A 16,627-nucleotide genomic window follows, 5' to 3' on the forward strand; every position below is an offset into this window, starting at 1 on the left:
AGGAGGAAGGAAAATGAGAGCATAGTACAGTCCTTGGCAGAGGGCGTTAACCTTGGAGGCAGGTCAAGAAAGGGTCGGGTGGTTACGTATGACCCTGACCCCGATCTAGGGAGAGCCAGAGCACCCACTTAAGCCAGGCCAGGCGGCCTCAAGCACTGCATTAAACCTCTCACGCAGACCTTTCTCCACCTGGAGCACCCCACTCCATCCCTTAGGTCAGGATTGGCTACCTCTCTGGGTCCCTCCCTCCAGAGCTCCTGGGGTTCACTGACTGTCCTTCCTCTTCACCCCTGCCGAGGGGCCACTGAGCACCCTCAGAGCCCTGCCCTGGAAGTCTGTACCTTACTAAGCCGAGACTCGAAGGCCAGCGAGGTGGAAGACTTGGAACTCTTCATGCCGGAAGGGGTCCCAGCAAGGGGCCGAGTGCGATCAGGGCCATGGCTGCCTGCTTTGGCAACTGGACTCCAGGGCTTGGTGGCGCTCCTCATGATGTCCTGGGGAGACCGTCTCTCTGCAGAAGGGCAAAAAGGGAAACACATGTCTCCAAGACCACAGCTGGGGGTGACATGATAAAGCTTTCCGAGCTCCAGTCACTGAGCTCACAGGTGCTACCACAGAACGAGTGTCGGGGTTTAGCCAGGTGAGGGACACTGTATCCCTAAGATGCTGCCTTTGCACACTGCTCATTTTCACGCCTCTGCTTACCAGTTGATCAAAATGTATATGCAAAATTACTGCTGTTCTGATGCCACTTTCAGCAAATGATAGCTTATTCTTTTCACACTTAACAGATAGGTGTTATACTACACATCTGTCTGTACACACACACACACACACACACACACACACACACACACACACACACACAAAATCCAGCATCTTGTTTCAAGATATAAATGCCCCAAGCTTTGCATTTAGAACTATCAAAACAATCTCCCTAATTTTTTTTTTTTTTTTTTTTTTTGGTTTGGTTTGGTTTGGTTTTTCGAGACAGGGTTTCACTGTGTAGCCTTGGCAGTCCTGGACTCACTTTGTAGACCAGGCTGGCCTCGAACTCACAGCAATCCCCCTGCCTCTGCCTCCTGAGTACTGAGATTATAAAGGTATGCGCTCCCACACCTGGCTCTTAATTTTTAAGCAGATATAAATGAATTATTTGAGAGTTAGATTTTACAGAAATACAAATGACTCCTTTTGATAAAAATGGATACCATTTAAAAATTAATAAAGCACATTTTAATTGGTCAGACCTGACACCATGAAGCAGAGTAATTTCCCTAGTTAAATAATTTATGAAAGAAAAAATTGTTCGAAGTAGACTGCAAGACTAAGTTGTGTATATATTTTTTAAATTTTTATTTAGTTTTATCTTATGTGCATTGGTGTCTAACTTGCATGTACATCTGTGTGAGGGTGTCAGATTGGGAGTTGCAGACAGTTGTGGGCAGCCATGTGGGTGCTCAGAATTGAACCCAGATCCTCTGGAAGAGCAGTCAATGCTCTTAGATGCTGAGCCATCTCTCCAGTCCCAGTAGTGTATATTTTTAATCCAGTACCCTAGAGGCAGAGGCAGATGGATCTCTGTAAGTTCAAGACCAGCCTGGTCTACATAATGAGTTCCAGAACAGCCAGGGCTATGTAGAGAGACCCTGTCTCAGGAAGAAAAAAAAAAAAAGTAGTAGACTGCAGCTAAGGACCTGGGAGAAAACTCAAATACAGATACAGAAGAGCAGGCAAGCCAGGTCCAACTATCAACCATCGTTCACGGTCACTTTCACCCTCTAAGCCTTAGTGTCTGTTGTCAAAAGCATCACAAGGCTGGACCACAAGGCTGGATCCTGGTGTCCTTCAACCACTGTCCCGCCTCTGTCTATCCTTCCTTGTGTGTTCTGGTATGACACAAGGCACCCAAAGCACAGTGCTCCTCCTTCCTTTTAAAGAGCACCCACAGGTGACAAGCAAGTCTAGCAACCACTCCCATGGGACACAAGGCTCTGATTAGCCACCCTTAAGGGAAGGTAACTGCTGCTAAGAGTTGGAGGGGAGGTCTTCTCTGCCTCAGAGCATCCCAGGACCCCTGAGATCAAGCACACAGTGCTCTGCAGCCCGGCTCAGGCTGCCACTGCCATATGTTCCTGTCCCCGTCCTGAGCAGAAGCAACCATTTCAACAGACAGTATCTGTCTCTCCAAGTGTCACCCAGTTCCTCTTTCTGTTTATGAAAAGCGAGTAGACTGCAGGAAGCAAGCATGTCCTGTCTAGCTGGTACTCTGCATCTCTGCGAACGCAGCTAATGATGAGACTCTGCAGCATTGCTCAAGTCATGTGTGTGTGCAGAGCATGAACTAGGCCCTGGGTTCCATATCTGGCACTGCTAGAAAACACGCATGTACACACACACACACAAACACACACACACACATGAAATGTTGTCCGTATCTTTTCCTAAGGAACGTGACATCATTTCAGTTACGTAATTTGCTCAGAACCTTCTCAGCTTGTTTCCGGGTCTTGTGATTTCTTAAAACTTCAGTATATATATATATATATACATATATACATATATATATATTTAAAAAGCAGCTTACTGACAATATATTTTACTGATGTTTAGCACTGGTTATTTTTCTTTCTCAACCCATGTTTTTCTTTCCGGTTTCCACAGCAACCATAAAAGAATGCTTAGGTTAAGACCTGTGCGGTGACTAATTTCATTAGTACTCTCGCAATATAGAACAAGCGATCGAACGCAGCCTGAGTGATTCTTCAAGAGAACCAGTGAATTTTGCCCCCAACTATGAGACAACCAGGACCGTGCCAGGCTGATTTGTGCAGATCACTTAAACAAAACAGCCACACAACCAGCACCCACACGTATGCTCTTAGAATGGCTTAGGGATGACCACGGTACTTCAGGAAAGCAGTAGGTGCATGCTTTCCAAAACCTGCCACGGTTCCCCTGATGGAAATGCCTGGGCTCTGCTTCCCAGAAAACGATGACGACAGAAGCGGCAGGGAAAGATGGATGCTTCCCCCTGCCAACCATTCTCTTGACATCTCAGAATGACTCAACCAGTTAATTAATCAATCCCGATCCAGATTCAAATATATAAGCAGGTCGCCGGCTCTGATTTAAAGTCCTCTGGGTCCCTTCTTACCACATCACCTTTCTCTATGCTCCTCGAATGTTCTGAATCTGTTAAAGCCATTCACAAGCAAATGGCCCCAGGTTAGGCATCCACGCTCCCTCCCCTGAGAGCCTGTCATTCTTTTCCCTTTCGATCTCCTTCCCTGGACTCGGCCCTTCCTTCTGTGCTTACCCACCTGCTAGTCTCTTTCCTGCCAACTCCATCTTTCAGAATCTCGAGTTGCCCCCATAGTGAACCCTGAACATCTTACCCACCGTAACCAAGAAGAGTCATCCTCAGTGATGAGAGCACGGTACCAAAACTGGTCAAGCGTTTTAGGGATAGGGAGCCCCGTTCTTGTCCTTGGGCATAAGCCAGCAATGTTTTTGGTCTTGTCCTGGCCAGAGGCCAGAAATGCCGAAGGGGGCCTCTGGCTCCTGCTCTGGTTTCTTACTAGTTTTCTTCTCCTTTTACACAATCGGAATGAGCCGTACTGCCTAGAAACTGTACGTGAAGACGCAGCCAACACTGTGAGGCATCTAGGTACCCACAGGTAGGCCAGCTGGACTAAACAGCTCATTGTTCCAAGTGGTTTCTGCTCTAAGTACTACAAAAAGCCCCTAGCTTGGCTGCTTGATGGTACCCCATTTTCTGGAACCTACTCTTGCTATGCAAGAGCTCTGCTTTTCTTTTTCCTCTTAAGTCCACACCTAAAATACTATCCTAAAACTGCTTTCTAAACTCACCCACCCATTGTCTGTGGGACCCAGAAGCCATTGGCTTGGGATAGCCCTCCTCATTGGCTTGGGATAGCCCTGCTGCTTGTTGGCTTCTCTGGTGCCTTACTCTGCAAACTAGGCACATGGGAGGTGGGAAAGTCTCCATTGCTTTTAAGGACACCCACTTCTCCCTGTTTCACAAGTGGGGCAAGTGCCAGAGGGGACGCCCAGGAGTGACCTCTCACCATCGGCATAGAGAAGTAACAACTGAGCTCTGCGGCATCAAAACAGTCACGGCAAGGACAAGGGACTGAGGCAGGAGGGTTGGTCCCTGTACTGTCAGATGATGTCAGTCTCTCAAGCTCTGTGTCTTAGGAACCTATTAAAATTTACCCTGTCCTCCACTCCAACTATGATGAAGGTCTTCTCTGTGTCCTTGGAATCCTAGTAGTCCCTGGCCACTCCTACCCTTGGGCTCCTCTGAAACAGATTTGAGAGTGATGTGTCCCGTGAGCCAGTCTGACGGGCTGACACTGACCTTGCCCTTTTACTCTTGCAAGAAGGTCTCCTGCTGGACAGGGAGCAGGTGCAGTCCAGGCCCATCCCACCCATAGGCTTCCACACCCAATCAACCCCCCACACACTGCTTCTGTTACTACCCCCCTCAGCATCCACGCTGGTCCTGGCCCTCGGACACACAGAGAAACCGCTGGCTCCTAAATGCTGCAGTCACCTGGTAGCAGCCACGCCATTCTCTGTGAGTAGAAGGTGCTGGCAAATGCCCTGTGTGGGTAGTGTCCTGAATTACCTCAGCCCTGGGATGTGTTGTCTTGTGCTTTAGTCTGAATATTGGTGTATCCCCCAAATTCACACGGTGGAAACCAAACCCCCAGATGGTATTGTTAGGATGTGGGACATCTGGGAGGAGTTGGGTCAGGAAAGCAAAAAACCCTTTCAGAAATGGCCGAAGGGAATAGTTTTGCCCCTCTATCAAGGGAGGCCACCATCAGAAGGGGACTCCGTGAGCTGGACCGTGAGCTCTCATTAGGCATTTTGTGTCTGCTGGCTCTGATCTCAGCCTTGGCAGCCTCCGCAACTGTGAGCAGTAATTTTCAGTTATTTACACGGCGCCCATTTTAACGCTAACAAACTAAAACACTTCCATTGCATAGAAGAGCAAGTTTCCTTCGACTCAGGGACATCAAGCAACTTGCCTAGATCACAGAACTCATCTGTAGCCAAGATTGAAACCAGGATGGACAGGCCACCCGGATAATCCCCGCCCATACAAGAAACCAAGAGGGCTGTGGATCGAACCACCAGTTCCTCGCTGCCTGGGAGCCTGGCCGCGTCTGAAGTCTCTGCCTCTCGTCATCAGATGGCCTTACGGGGTGGCAACGGAAGATGTGTCACAAACATGAGCTGCCTCCTGTCAATTGTGTCGACCGGCACTGCTTGCTAGCCTGACAGTACACAGCCACAGATCAATTTAAGTCTTCAGAACGGAGGCTGCCAGCTACCCCAGGCAAGCGTTCTTCCTGTACACAGAACAGCCTGTTTCTGTCTGAAAATATGAACACGTGGAAGCCGAGGAGGAGACAGGCAGAGGCAGAGGCCTTACAGTCTCAGCATTGGTTTTGGAAAATCTGTTCAGCCGCAAGATAAACACAGGTGGGCACACTCGCTGAGCAACGGTTCTCTCCTGGATGTGAATTGGTAACAGGAAATGTACAGGTGGCCTCCGGCCAAGCACAGGGTAACTGTGCCTTAATTCTTTGATTTCTTAAACTCCGCATAAACAATACGAAGGGTCAAATCAATTAAGGAACTACACTTGAATCTAGGGATCACTCGAGAGAAAAGACTGGAAATGGAAGGAGGGCGGGCACCCCCAGGGGTTGGTTTGGGTCTTTTAATTTCAAGCATTTTACTGTGATGCCAAGCTTCGTTCCTGTTTAGAACAGTGTAAGACTTACATTTAAACTGTCCCCACGAGCTGCACAGCATAAAGTAGTGACGAAAGAAGAGAGGGAGCTGGGGTGGGAGGGGAGGAGCGGGGGGGGGGGGGGGGGACAGGACAGGGTATTTTAGGAAAGAGGTACTGGGTCCCAGCAAGAGCTTAGGAACTGTGGTCTTCCCAGCCGGGGCTGGGGTTAGCCGGAAGGGGTGGGTGGGGGTTGTCTTTATTTCCCTTTTAAGGGAAGAAAACTGGAAGGCGACCAGGAAACCATTCTGGATGAACAGAAAATAATGAGTCTCCAAGAGTGGGAGGGCATTCAGGTCTCAGCCACGAACACAATAAGCAGAGGAAAGCAGCAGAAAGCTAAAGCATTCAATCTGGAGAAGCAGGAAAACAGGAATGTGCGCATAGCGCAATTACCATGGGACCTGGCAGGAAGTGCAGCGCCAGGGTTCAACACGCCGAAAATATCTAGCCAAAGGCTATTAGGACAGTAGTTAGCTCCAGACACTTGGATGGGCCAGTTCCGGGCCTGAGATAACTCCAGCCGGCCCCAGGGGGCACAAGGCATCCAAAGTGGAACACCTTGGGGTACCACTAGGCAGCCTAGCCACCAAAGGAATCCCAGGACAATAAAGCATCTGGGTCAGTCTGTCAGCGATGTTGTGGAGGAAGCAGCCTCGGGGTCACAGGGTCTTAGACAGACACCTGCTGAGCTTCCCACGGAACACAGACTGTTAACTGCCCTCGCACTCCAGCGATGGCCACAGGAAATGCTTCCAAAATGATTATTTCCTGTGGCTTGGAGATGAAAGAAACCATCTCCAATAGCCTAAAATTCCTACGTGGTCAACAGGGAAAAGAAAAGATTTCTATACCACATCAGGAGAAAAGCTACAAACCAGGACCCACTGGTCCTGTGTGCAGACAAAAGCTACACACAGGAGCTGTTTGAGCACTGGTTTATCACAAACCTAAAAATAAATGACGTCAGGAAGCTGGTGGCGGTGGCACACACCTGTAATCCCAGCACTCAGGGAGGCAGAGGCAGCCGGATCTCTGTGAGTTCGAGGCCAGCCTGGTCTACAAAGCGTGTCCAGGACAGCCAAGGCTACACATAGAAACCGTGTCTCAAATCACCACCACCACCACCACCACCACCCTGCCCAAAAAAACAAACCAAAACAAAACAAAAGAATGTCAGGAACTCAGAAATCACAGCACTCTGCCAAGGGCAGGAACCAAAAGTAACAGACAGGGCAAAGCCTGGAATGAGAAACCAAGGCAGAGGCGGTCATGAATACAAGACGCAGGTGGTGGAGGAGGCTGTAATCCGCGGCTATATTGAGATCAAGTGCTCAGAACTACTAGTCTGGGGTGTCCTTTTGGCTCCAAAGCTGAACCAAGAAGCAGCAGGCGGCCTGCAGAGTGGGGTGACCACTAATGGGCAGTTATTTCCTTACTTATCATGCGGCTTGACATCAAAGACTCGAAGCGAGCGAGACAAAGCTGGAGGAAAAGGAGATGGAAATAAAATCCCTCAGGAGCCCTTTCTCTGGGAACAGTTTTAAAGACCACATGGCAGAAGAACAAAGTGAGGAGAAGAAGAGAGGGAGCCGAAGGCTTTCATGCCTATTCAGGCCGAAGCATCCTGAGTCATATTTGCTCTGTCCTGGTTTGGGGCGTCTGGTGCAGGCCTCCACCTCTGCCTGGAACGCCTGCTGGGAAAAGAGGGCTGAGCACAGAGGAATGAGGGCACGGCAGAGCTTGTAGAACCCCAGGGCTGTTACCCTCAGCACCTCTGGCCTGCAGGAGACAGCGGAGGAGGCCGCTAGAGCCCAGAGGGAACTAACTGGACCAGGGTCCAGAAGATGTGTACTTCAGGAGAAAATCTAACCCACCACAGAGATACGGAGGATGTGGCCGGCAGTGGTAGTGGTGGTGGCTCAAAGAAGCCATATCTCCAGTCCCCACAGGGTGCCGCAGAGGCTGGAGAGTGAGCCCAGTGTCTCTAGTGGCCTTGCATGGCACAAACACAGGAAACCAAGGACACACGCCCAGCTCCCTTGGCTGGCTCACTTAAACACTACCTTCCAAAGTAAACTGAAGTCTCCTCCCTCTAGAGTCTGTCTCTCCAGGCACAAGGGGCTCCTAGGCACTCTGTCCCCTTTACTCAGCCGCCCAGCAGACAGAGGACATCCTCGTGGGGGTCTGCCTGTCCACCGCAATCGTTAGCAGCATCCTCAACATACTCTCATAACTAGGCTCAACCCCTCCTACCCCCTCAATCCTCCTGCCCCGCTCCCTCCCCCCCCCCCCCCGACCCCGGGCAACTGCCCATCTGACTTGAGCACCATCTTTCTTTCGGCATCCAGCCCTTAGCATCATTTTGGACTCTGCCCCAGGCTTTCATATTTCAAATCCACAGCTGTACACGTGGACAGATCAGACCCCGCCCCCATACTCCCACACCCCCATACCCACTGCAGTGGTTCTAATGGGCTTTACCCAGCACAATGCTAGCACTCCACTCCTTGTATTCCCATCAGACTTCGGAGGTTCAGTCACTTTCTCCTACAAACCCTCCATCTATCCTTCTTTCCTTTTCTTTCTTTCTTTCTTTTTTTTTTTTGACAGGGTTTCTCTATATTATCTTGGCTTCCTGGACTTGCTTTGTAGACCAGGCTGGCCTCGAACTCACATTGATCCTCTGCCTCCCAAGTGCTGGGGTTCAAGGCGTGCACCACCACGCCTGGCCTCTATCCTTATTTTCCAGCTAGTACTTATCAACCGTGAGCCAGCACAATGATCCACATTTCCTCCTATTATCTCTCGTGTTCCCGACTCCCCTGCCAGGTAGCCCCCCCCCCAACACCTACAGTTTACAGCTCAGCACTAAGGAACAAGAAGGCTGCTAACTCCCCGAGGCAGGCCTGGCAGTGCCACCTTCCACCGTGCACCTAGTCCTGGGGCCGCTGTTCCTCCTCATTCAACTGTCTTAGGCTCTTCTGGGTATTACAGTAAATACCCCCTTATGGGGCTGGGGGGTGCGGCTCCGGTGTGGAGTGCTTGCCTGGCGTGTACAAGACCCTGGAGTCAAGCCCCAGCACTGCGCAAGGGAGGGGAAAACCTTACCCTGGGTGATTAATGGGCATTTTTATCTGCAAGGGCATTTCCAGACACAAGGGACATGTGGAAAAAGAGAATGAGGGGACAGCATTCTGAGTGGGTGGCTGGGGGTATGCCAGAACAGAGGCGGATAATGGGGGAAGCCTGCAGGTGCAGGTACGCTCTCTCTCTGTCTCCCACCCACCAGGAGGCCAGCCGCTGCCTCTAACACACACGCCCAGAACCATGATGCTCTGCCAAAAAACAACGTGGCTAACCAACCATGCCTGGAACCTTTGACACTGTGATCCAAAATAAACTGTTCCTCTTTGTCCTGGTGAAGGTTATTGTGGCTGCGATGAAACACCATGACCAAAGCAACTTGGGAAGAAAGTAACGGTTTCCAAGTAACAGACAGCCCATCACTGAGGGAAGTCAGAACAGGAACTCAAACGGGGAAAGAAGCTACAGGAAGGAGCTGATTGGCACAGTAGGCCATGGCGAGGTGCTGCTACTGGCTTGCTCAGCCTGCTTTCTTTCTTTTCTTTTGCTAAAAATTAATTTCTTCAGATTACAACTCAATAGCGATCCCATACTTGTATCCTCCTGTTCCTCCCTCCCTCCTGCTTTCACCCTATTCCCCTCCCCTATGTCTGTGACCGAGGGGGACCTCCTCCCTCACTATATGGTCATAGGCTATCAAGTCTCATCTTGGTAGCCTGCTTATACTTTCTCTAGGAGGCACCAGGCCTCCCCACAACGAGGAGGTGGTCAAGTATGGGGCACCAGAGTTCATGTCCAAGACAGTCCTTGCTCTCTACTCACCTGTGGAGAATGTTCTGTCCATTGGCTAGATCTGAGTAGGGGTTCAATGTTTACTGCAAGTATTGTCCTTGGTTGGTGCAGTAGTTTGAGCTGAACTCCTGGGCCCAGATCCACCCATCATGATGTTCTTCTTGTAGGTTTCTAGGGCCCTCTGGATCCTTCTACTTCCCCATTCTCCCATACTTCTCTCATCTAGAGTCCCAAAAGGATGTCCTCACAACTATCCCTCCTGGTAAGCGAAGACTTTCATGGGACATGCCTCTTGGGCTAGTAACCAATTATAAGTGAGTATATACCATGTGAGTCTTTTTGCTTCTGGGTTAACTCACTCAGTATGATCATTTTTAGTTTCCTCCATTTCTCCACAAATTTTGGAATTTCCTTGTTTTTTTTTTTTTATAGCTGAAAAGTATTCCATAGTATAAATTTACCACAGGTTTTTTTATCCATTCTTTGGCTGAGGGGCATTTAGGTTGATTCCAGGTTCTCGCTATTATGAATAAGGCCGCTATGAACATGGTTGAGCATATGCCCTTGTTGTGTGGTGGAACATTTTCTGGGTATATTCCAAGGAGTGGAATAGCTGGGTCTTGAGGAAGCCCTATTCCCAGCTTTCTGAGATAGTGCCAGATAGATTTCCAAAGTGGTTGTACAAGTTTGCATTCCCACCAGCAATGAAGGAGTGTTCCCTTTTCTCCACATCCTCACCAGCGTGTGCAGTCACTTGAGTTTTTTATTTTAGCCATTCTGATTAGCCTGCTTTCTTATAGAACCCAGGACCACCAGCCCAAGAGTGGCCCCACCTACCATAGGCTGGGCCCTCCTACATCAACCACCAATTAAGAAAATGCCCTACAGGCTTGCCTGAAGCTCAATGTCTCCCCCCTACCCCGCCACCCCCACCCCTCCCCCGGTTTTACAAGACAAAGTTTCTCATTTTGTAGGCCAGGCTGGCCTTGAACTCTACCTGCCTCTACCTCCCAAGTGCTGGGATTAAAGGTGTGCGCCACCATGCCCCGCCCTGAAGCTCAGTCTTATAGAGACACTTTTTCATTTGAGGTTCTCTCCTCTCAGATGACTCTAGCCTTTGTCAAATTGACAAATTACCCAGCGTATTCTATTTGATTGTTTGTCACAGTAATGGGAAACCTAGCCTAGCTCACAGGGGGGCGGGGGAGGGGCAGGGGAATGCTGTTGTTCAGCAGTAGAGTGTGTGCTTACCTTATACACCGAAGACCCTGGGTTCAAGCCCAAGCAAAGAAACACACACACCACAAATTACATTGTGGGGCATCCTACACAAAACATGCCAGCCTCTCACTTACTACATTTGGAATAAAAAGCCAAGCCCGGTGCCATGACCCCCAAGGTGTCAGGCAGTGTTCAGCTCTCCCCTTGGCGCCAGTGCTAACCCCTGCTCCCTCCACTCCAGGCAAACAAGTTGCTTCCGCTCCTTGAGACTTCTGCTCTGTCCAAGTGAACTCTGTGCCTGCTGCTCCCCCTGTGCCTGGTATTTTCTCTGTGTGAATGTCCCCCAGATGCTCACGTGCAGACTGCTCATCCCGGGGCCCCATCTCTGTTTAAGAGGCTTTAGATTAGTTCTCCCTCCCAGCTGACAGACCCCCCCCCCCCAGTTTATTTCTTCAAAGCTTTTGACAACAGACCAGGAGTCCTGCTGTCATCCATTACCTGTCATTGTTCACCTCTCACTGTGTCCCCACCCCCACCCCATCACATGGTGTTAATTCTCTGGTTATGGGTGCACATGGAAGGTCTGTGTGCTGACAGCTTGGTCTCCAGCCTGTGTTCCTACTGGGACATGGTAAAACCTTTCTGGAACACCGAGTCACTGGGAACATGCCCTTGTTGGAGATACTGGGTCTTCAGCCCCTCCCTCCTTCCTCTCTCTTTGATTCCTGGACTCTATAAATGGACAGTTCCCTACGCAACGTGCTCCTACCATGCTGGGCTGGGTTGCTGCGGACCCAAAAGGAATGGGGCCACACAATCACGGGCTGAAAGAGGACATGCAGGGGAGTGTTCCCTGCTCTTGCCCCACTCAGTTCTCACACTCTCAGAAGGCACACGGACCCCAGCATCGAGCCCTGCAACGGGAGGGAGTCACTAAGTCGGTGCAGAATCAATAGGTTAGTACAAAGCGGAAGTAGAAACACCAGCAAGCCTCTTCTGAAAGAAGAAAGGACTTCCTCAGGAAAGGCACCCAGAAAAGACATCGTTCAGAAAAGGGCACCAAACTGCTCTCAGAACAAGACCCCCCAGTGCTCAAAATATTGGGTGCTCTGGCACCATCACCAGCAGTAAGATACACAATCATTACGTCATGGAACTTAATTTCATTACCTCGTAGTGGCAAGACGGCTCAGAGGGTAAGGACACCTTCCACCTTTGACCTCCACAAGTGTACCAAAGTCTGAACCACCTCCACGACACAGAGATAAGCACACTTAATAAAAATACTTAAGTCGGGCGGTGTTGGTGCACGCCTTTAATCCCAGTACTTGGGAGGTGAAGACAGGTGGATCTCTTGTGAGTTTAAGGCCAGCCTGGTCTACAAATAGAGTTCCAGGACAGCCAAGGTTACACAGAGAAACTCTGTCTCTGCGGAGGTGGGGGGGGGGGGAACTTAAGGAAGATAGTTCCTTAAGTTATTGATGCCAAATCTCTAAAAATTACCCATATCATTTCAACAATGATTCACGGGTTTGTGGGGTTTTAAAAGTTCTTTTTAAAATTATAATTTTATCTGCTGTGTGTGTTAAGAACATGTCACAGTGAGCATGTGGGGGTCAGGGGACAACTTGCAGAAATCTAGTCTCTTCTCTTACCATATGGATCCCAGGGACTGAAGTTGGGTTCCCAGGCTTGGCTGGGGGGGGGGGGTACCTGCCTTCTGAGCAACCCTGTTGGCCCAGTTTGTGGTGGTCGTAACCAGATGTCTTCATAAGAATATAACAAATTAATTCATATGAGCAGATGCTTCCAAAAGTGGTAACTGCTGGTAACCTAAGTTTTACAGAACCAATAATTCAAAGATTCCAGTCTGGGCACTATTATCTTTCATTCATACTTTTCTTTGTTCCTGAGACCCTTGTGTAGGCTGTGATGAGAGGCACAGCTTCTAAGGCTGCAGGCCAGTTCTGTCTCATGTTGTGGTATTTCCTCTAGAAGCAACGCAAGGACTTCGCACCACACTGCCCCTCCCACCCAGAAAAGCCTCTGTGCCCTCCACATACACCTGACCTACTGACACTCATGGGGGAGGGGGAAAACTGCCCACTGCACAGCTGAATGAAGATCCTCCGTGACAATATGACAAAAGCCCCCACCTATGAGGGGCAATGCCACCTCCATGACCACATCCACTATATTCTTTTCTTTTGGGGGGAAATCAGTAAGAAATTTACTTATAGCCAGGCATGGTAATGCAAGCCTTTCATCCCTGCACTTGGGAGGCAGAGGCAGGTGGATCTCTGTGAGTTCAAGGCCAGCCAGGTCTACATCGTGAGTTTCAGTACAGCTAGAATTACATAGGTAGATCCTATCTCAAAAGAAAGAAAGAAAGAAAGAAAGAAAGAAAGAAAGAAAGAAAAAGAAAAGAAAAGAAAAAACTGGCTGGGCATGGTGGCATGTGCCTTTAATCCCAGCACTCAGGAGGCAGAGGCAGGTGGATTGCTATGAGTTCGAGGCCAGCCTGGTCTACAAAGTGAGTCTAGGACAGCCAAGGCTACAAAGAGAAACCCTATCTCAAAACACACGCACACACACACACACACACACACACACACACACACACACACACACACACAAAACGAAAGAAAGAGAAAAAAAGAAAGAAAAGAAAAAAAATTGAAGAAATTTATTTTTTAATTCAAAATTTAATGCTGACATTGTCCAGAAATGATTAACAGGTTTATTTATAATTGTTACAAAGTTGAATTGTTGAAATGCATTCACTGAAACATTCTAACTTGCATTAATGCTTTACATCCTGCATTTATATTGAAAATTAACACATAAATGAAAACAGAAAAACTTCAAATACCTGATTCCTGGCCCTTATTTTTCCACTTGAAATTGTATACTTGGGCCTGGCGTGGTGGCGCAAGCCTTTAATCCCAGCACTCGGGAGGCAGAGGCAGGCGGATCGCTGTGAGTTCGAGGCCAGCCTGGTCTACAAAGCAAGACCAGGACAGCCAAGGCTACATAGAGAAACTCTGTCTCAAAAAAAAAAAAAAAAAAAAAAAAAGAAAGAAAGAAAGAAAGAAATTGTATACTTGGGTACCTTCAGACTCCATGGAATAAAATCTAACATTCAGGACTACTGGAAACAGGAAGAAAGGAAAAAGAACTTTAAGGATGAAATGTTTCCCCTCATAGTGGACTCTTAGCATGTGTCTGCAACATGCTAGCTGGATGTGTTCTGGAATAACAACAGTCTCATATTTAGCATGACTAGAACACAGTTTGGTATCCTCAAAAAGGCCAGCCAGCCAGGCCTCACCTGCCTCCTGCAAAGCTCCAGTTGCTGTCGCACTCCAGAAATGCAGGACGAGGATCAGAAGCTCTGCGGACTTCGATAGCGGCTGACTTCACAGAGTGCCACCGCATCATACACCCACTGCCTCTCTGACCACAGGAAGACATCAGCAGAGAAATCAACACCGCTTCCACAGACCCATAACAGGGCAGCCCTCACATCACATGCCTGCCTCATGCTGGATATACTGCGAATGAAGGTCACAAGAAAGCTCACAAAAATCATCGCGACTGCACTCCCGATTCAAGGAAGCCGGACACTATAGAGGTGTCCCATCCACAACCACACTCACACCACGTTGTTGTTTGGGACAGGGTCACACTATCCCAGGCTGACCTCAAAACCACTATCTTCCCAGGGCGTGGGGGCCCATGCCTTTATTCCCAGCACTAAGGAGGCAGAGGCAGGGAAACATCAGTGAATTTCATGCTAGTCGGGTTACACGGTAAGACTGTCTTTAGATAGATGGATAGATAGATAGATAGACAGACAGACAGACAGACAGACAGATAGACAGATAGGCACAGGCAGTCAGGCAAGCAGGTAGTTAGTAGGCAGATGCATAGATGACAGATAGAGGGCAGATAGATGTATTCCTGACAGAGGGTAGATAGATGTCTTCCTGCCTCTGGAATGCTGGGATTGTAGGTGTGTGCCACTATACCCAGCTACAACCAGCTTCAGATTCAGATAGCTGGTGTCGATTTGTCATCACGGAGGGAACGTGCTCCACGGGTCACATGATGAGACATCCTCAAATGGCTCATTTAGCCTGGCACTTGAACCGTGATCACGTCTCTTCCCCTTGAAGATGCATGCTCAGTTCTGCTACCCTCACGACTCATCCTTATCTCACAGCAAATGCAGGCTGAGAATGCCAAGGACGGGGCTCGCAGAACAAAGGCCCACGATCGCTTGGTTGCTGGCTCTGTGCGTGTGTATTCACACGTGCAAACTCATGCAGTGGTAGGTGTATCAGGAGAGGAGATGGGACCGAATAAAGTAGCTGCTAAGCGTAGCAAACCTCAGAACTCAGGACTGGTCTCCAGCTCCCCTTGCCTACCTACTCCGGGATGACCGTTTCTTTGACATGACGCCTCAGAGTCCTGCAGTCTCTGACACATTCCTGAAGGCCTCCCATCAGGTGGAGACGAATCTTCAATGGCATTTCTGTATTCAGCATAACAGCCTATAAGCTTGAGCAGCTCAGCATAAAAGGTCTCAATTGAATCCCCCCCTCCACACACACACACTTGGAATGCTGAGGCCCCGGTGTCAAGGAGTCTGTCAGCTGTCTGTGTGAGGCTGCAAGGCTTCTTAGGAGCACTCTCTGTCTAGGATTAGAAAGGGAGGTAGGGACTGGGTTGAAGACACTGAAAGCTATTTCCTCAGGAGAGTCAACGCTCTCCGACTGCGCTTCCCCATGCCTTCTGGGACTCCTTGACAACTCGGCTCCAACACCTTGAAGCTAAAAAGGATCTTGGTAGAGGTAACGTGCCAGGGAATGGGTTCCCATCCGTGGTCCCCAAAGCTGTGGAGTGCCGGCAGGACTGGGAACAGCGGAGACCTTGGGTGCAGTGGCCACAAAGACAGCAGCCACCCCAGGGAAGTGTGCTGGCTGGGAACAAAAGCCACGTGGCGCCTGTGTAGTAATTAACACCGCTCCTGGGATCATCCTTGAACAGCAAGGGGAGGCCGAATATAGCTGGAGCCTACACAGAAATGGAAAATTCCGGGACCTCATTCACAGCTACATTGTCACCATGGTGCCCTGAGTGTCCGAGGACACCCACCCCCCCCACCCCCCCCCACCCGTGAATAGTAAAAGTCCAGCCCTCACACACGCACAGGGCTGTGGGTGGCTGCCACTCCTCACAGCACTGGGAGTCGTGGATTTCTTTATTGTTGCGGGATTAAGTGAAATCGGTGACACAGCTATTTCTTTTTTGTTCCCACATTCCTGAATTTCTTTTCTTCTAGCCCACAGGCTTTAGCTATCTTCCTGGAGTGCCAGCTGGCTAATGAAAGCAACTGCTGTGCTTTGCACGGTAATGTATTCCGCGCCCGCAATATGCCCCATCTCAGCAGCCAGTGCTTCTCAGGTTGTGTTTTAAATACACGTAAAACCCACACACCGAGGGACAATTCTGTCTCCTGCTCCTCAGATTACCTGATTGTGACCCACTCCTTGCACAGTCCTCAAAGGTGAATTCCACAAGGTCAGCAAGTATAGCGTCAGAAGGGTGGGACACCAACAGTTATGTAACAGCCCTGCTTCCTGCTGGTGGGCTTGCTATGACAGAGTCACACCTCAGCGTCAATGGGTCTGT

The 16,627-nt window shown here is 49.4% G+C and overlaps 1 protein-coding gene across 4 annotated transcripts in view; it reads right to left on the minus strand.

Annotated features, from left to right (window-relative positions):
• The window catches only part of SPECC1 (sperm antigen with calponin homology and coiled-coil domains 1), a 256,505-nt gene that overhangs the window by 192,032 nt on the left and 47,846 nt on the right, over nucleotides 1-16,627 (minus strand). For all 4 annotated transcript variants that reach the window (XM_084760864.1, XM_084760865.1, XM_084760867.1 and 1 more), the window contains exon 2: nucleotides 342-511. In XM_084760864.1, the coding sequence (XP_084616990.1) occupies nucleotides 342-488 (147 nt within the window). In that variant the 5' untranslated portion in view covers nucleotides 489-511. The remainder of the gene's footprint in view (nucleotides 1-341; nucleotides 512-16,627) is intronic.

This window comes from Acomys minous (assembly GCF_964271855.1).
Source record: "Acomys minous genome assembly, chromosome: 16".
Lineage (NCBI taxonomy): Eukaryota > Metazoa > Chordata > Mammalia > Rodentia > Muridae > Acomys > Acomys minous.